The sequence below is a fragment of the Anomaloglossus baeobatrachus genome, chromosome 2 (genome assembly GCF_048569485.1).
Source record: "Anomaloglossus baeobatrachus isolate aAnoBae1 chromosome 2, aAnoBae1.hap1, whole genome shotgun sequence".
In the NCBI taxonomy this organism is placed as follows: domain Eukaryota; kingdom Metazoa; phylum Chordata; class Amphibia; order Anura; family Aromobatidae; genus Anomaloglossus; species Anomaloglossus baeobatrachus.
Genome location: NC_134354.1, coordinates 791120204 through 791123444, shown reverse-complemented (window position 1 = coordinate 791123444; position 3241 = coordinate 791120204). Strand labels below are relative to the sequence as shown.

Below are 3241 nucleotides of genomic sequence, written 5' to 3'. Positions count from 1 at the left end.
GAGCAAGGGCATTGTACTTACCGAGGCTCCCACGGCCACTCATTAATTTCCAGGGCCGCTCATTTACCTTCATGCATATTCACTTCTTTCCCCGCCCACTGGCATCTGTGGTTGGTTGCAGTCAGACGCGCCCCCACCCTGAGTGACAGCGGGTCAGCTGACTGCTTCCATCACAGGCGCTGTCTGCAAGTCTATTGTGGTATAAAAGTAAATCATTTAAAAACCCAGCGTGCGGTCCCTGATTTTGATACCCAGCCATGATAAAGCCGACAGCCAGAGTTTAATATTCTCAGGCTGAGGAGACCCATGGTTATTTGGGCCTTTCCAGCCTAAAAATAGCAGCCTGCAGCTGCCCAGGATTGTTGCATCCATTAGATGTGACAATCCTATCACTTTACCCAGCTCTTCCCGATTTGCCCTGGTGCTGTGGTAATCGGGATAATAAGGGGTTAATCGCAGTTCACAGCTGGCACTAAGCCCTAGATTAGTGATAGAGAGGGTCAATGAAACCCCCCCCATTACCAATCTGTAAATCAAAGTAAATAAACACAATCACCGAAAAAATCCTTTTATTTGAAATAAGATACAAAAAACACCCTTTCACCACTTTATTAACCCCAAAACACCCTTGCAGGTCCGACATAATCCACATGACTCGAGGTCCCACGACGATTCCAGCACTGCTTCATCTGAAGCTCACAGCGAGCGCCATAGAACACAACCACCCACTGTGAGCTTCAGGCAGAGAATGAATGAGCTGCGCAATCAGCGGTGACGTCACTCAGGTTAGTTGCGGGCACAGCTGGAGGTTCCCACAGCCCTTCACCTGCTACCGCAGGTAAGTTGACCTCAGGTGGGGTCACTGAATTTAATTAAGTACCGTAAGGCCGGTCAGGTTACCTGCAGTCAGTCACAGGTGAAGGGCTATGGGAACCTCCAGCTGTGTCCGCAACTAACCTGAGTAACGTCAACGCTAATCGCATCATAGCGGACAGTCATGTTCTATGGCGCTTGCTGTGAGCTTCAGATGTAGCAGAGTTGAATTGTCATGGGACCTCGTGTGGATTACGTTGGACCTGTAGAGGTGTTTTTGGGGTTAATAAAGTGGTATAAGAGGGGGCTTTTTGTAATTTATTTAAAATAAAGGGTTTTTTAAGTGTTTTTGTGTTTTATTTCTTTTCTCTTACAGATCAGTAATGGGGGGCTCTCATTGACCCTCCCCATCACTAATCTAGGGCTGCTAGCTGCAATTAACCCCATATTACCCATATTGCCACCACACCAGGGCAATCTGAAAGAGCCGGGTAAAGTGCTGAGACTGTCGCATCTAATGGATGCGGCAATCTTGGGCAGCTGCAGGCTGCTATTTTTAGGCTGTGGGGTCCCATGGGTCTCCCCAGCCTGAGAATATCAGCCCCCAGCTGTTGGTCTTTATCTTGGATGGGTATCAAAATTGGGGTGGACTGTATGCCGTGTTTTTTTTTTTTTTTAATTATTTAAATAATTGAAAGGCCACATGCGGTTCCTCTTATTTTGATACACAGCCAAGATAAGCGCACGACTGGGGGCTGCAGCCTGTAGCCAGAGGCTTTATCTGTACCTGGTATCATAATATGGGGGAACCCCACGCCAAATATTTTTCGTTATTTTTACTGTATGATAGTCGCACATATCGCCTGTGATTGGTTGAAGTCAGACGTTGTCACACAGGCTGAGGGCGTGTCTGACTGCAACCAATCACAGATGCTAGGACGGCCAGTGGGCGGAGAAAGCGGTGCATATGGATAACCAATGATGAGTGGCCCAGGAAGTGAAGGAGAGGCCGGAGGAGCAGTTACAGCCGCCACGGAGCCTCGGTGAGTGTGAGCGCTCCCTTTGTTCTTATTTTCTTTATTTTTTCCCCAAGTTGTCAGATCTGAATCGAACACCCAGAATGGGGTCCGCCCATCACTATACATTTTGCTGGCGGTTAAAGGGGCAGTCCAGCATTAGGAAACATGTCTGCTTTCCTCCAGTAGAGGAGATTTTGCATCCTTGACTCGTTCCTGCAGCTGGGAGCGGCCTCACGTCATGTACGGGCAGCTGTTGGACTGGTTGCGGTACCTGGTAGCATGGCAGCCCGTCATTATTGGACTGGTACAGGGCATTAACTATTGCCTGGGTCTGGAATGAGGCGTCTACACCACTTACCAAGCTCCTGGCACCATCGGGGAAGGCGGCAGTGATGCCGGCGGCGCCATCTTTGAATTTTTCACGTCCCGCCCCTCTTTTTTTTTTTTTTTTTTTTTTTTTCAGCCTCTGGAGCTGCTCGGTGGCTCTTCTCCGCAGTGTTAGTCGCCGCTGTTGCCGCGCTGGAGAATTGCCAGTTGTATTATTTATTTATAGCGCCGTTTCGTCTGTATTTTTTATTTGGCACCACATGGATTCTGTGTTTTAGTTCTTCCCTCAACCACTAAAATGTGTCCGCACCTTGTGCCGCCTCGGGTGCACATCCAGCACCGCGCCCAGGGAGCGACGGGTGCGCACCGACCATCTACTGGAGATACCATCCCACCTGCCCAGGGTATTTTTTTGGAGATATTTTTTTGCATTTTCTCTCCCGCTTCCATGTTGTGCCCAATAAGGGGGGGGGGAACTGGGTACATTTTTAGTAAACTTTCTGGTGTTTTGCGCCGCTCCGCAGATTCACCGTCTACACGGGAGGGGTATTTATAAGTTGCACGGAGGATGAACGGCTGCCGGCTCTGAAAACTTTGTCTTTTTATTCAATTCCATCCGCGTTTTACCTTTTTTTTTTTTTTTTTTTTTTTTTGTAATATTGCGGGAGGGGCCGGCGACGCCGATTTTCTATATCCCAGTGTATACAGCGGACGGTTATATCCATGAACTGTGGCAGGAATAAACACAACGCTCAATAAACACTCCTGGACGTCCGGCCTCGTGCAAACGTGTCCGCGCTCATTCCAGGCGGCCCGGAGTCGTCATCGCCGCGCTGTCACAATCCGGTACATGTGATGGCGGTGCAGCTCCGTGTCACAATCCGGTACATGTGATGGCGGTGCAGCTCCGTGTCACAATCCGGTACATGTGATGGCGGTGCAGCTCCGTGTCACAATCTGGTACATGTGATGGCGGTGCAGCGCCGTGTCACAATCCGGTACATGTGATGGCGGTGCAGCGCCGTGTCACAATCCGGTACATGTGATGGCGGTGCAGCTCCGTGTCACAATCCGGTACATGT

The 3241-nt window shown here is 49.6% G+C and overlaps 1 protein-coding gene across 1 annotated transcript in view; it reads left to right on the top strand.

The window, feature by feature from the left end:
• LOC142290083 (E3 ubiquitin ligase Rnf121-like) overlaps positions 1 to 2921 on the top strand; it is a 9973-nt gene extending 7052 nt beyond the window's left edge. The window contains 1 exon segment of the mRNA XM_075334018.1: positions 2052 to 2921. Within this exon segment, the coding sequence (XP_075190133.1) occupies positions 2052 to 2172 (121 nt within the window). The 3' untranslated portion in view covers positions 2173 to 2921.
• Positions 2922 to 3241: the final 320 nt, after the last annotated feature.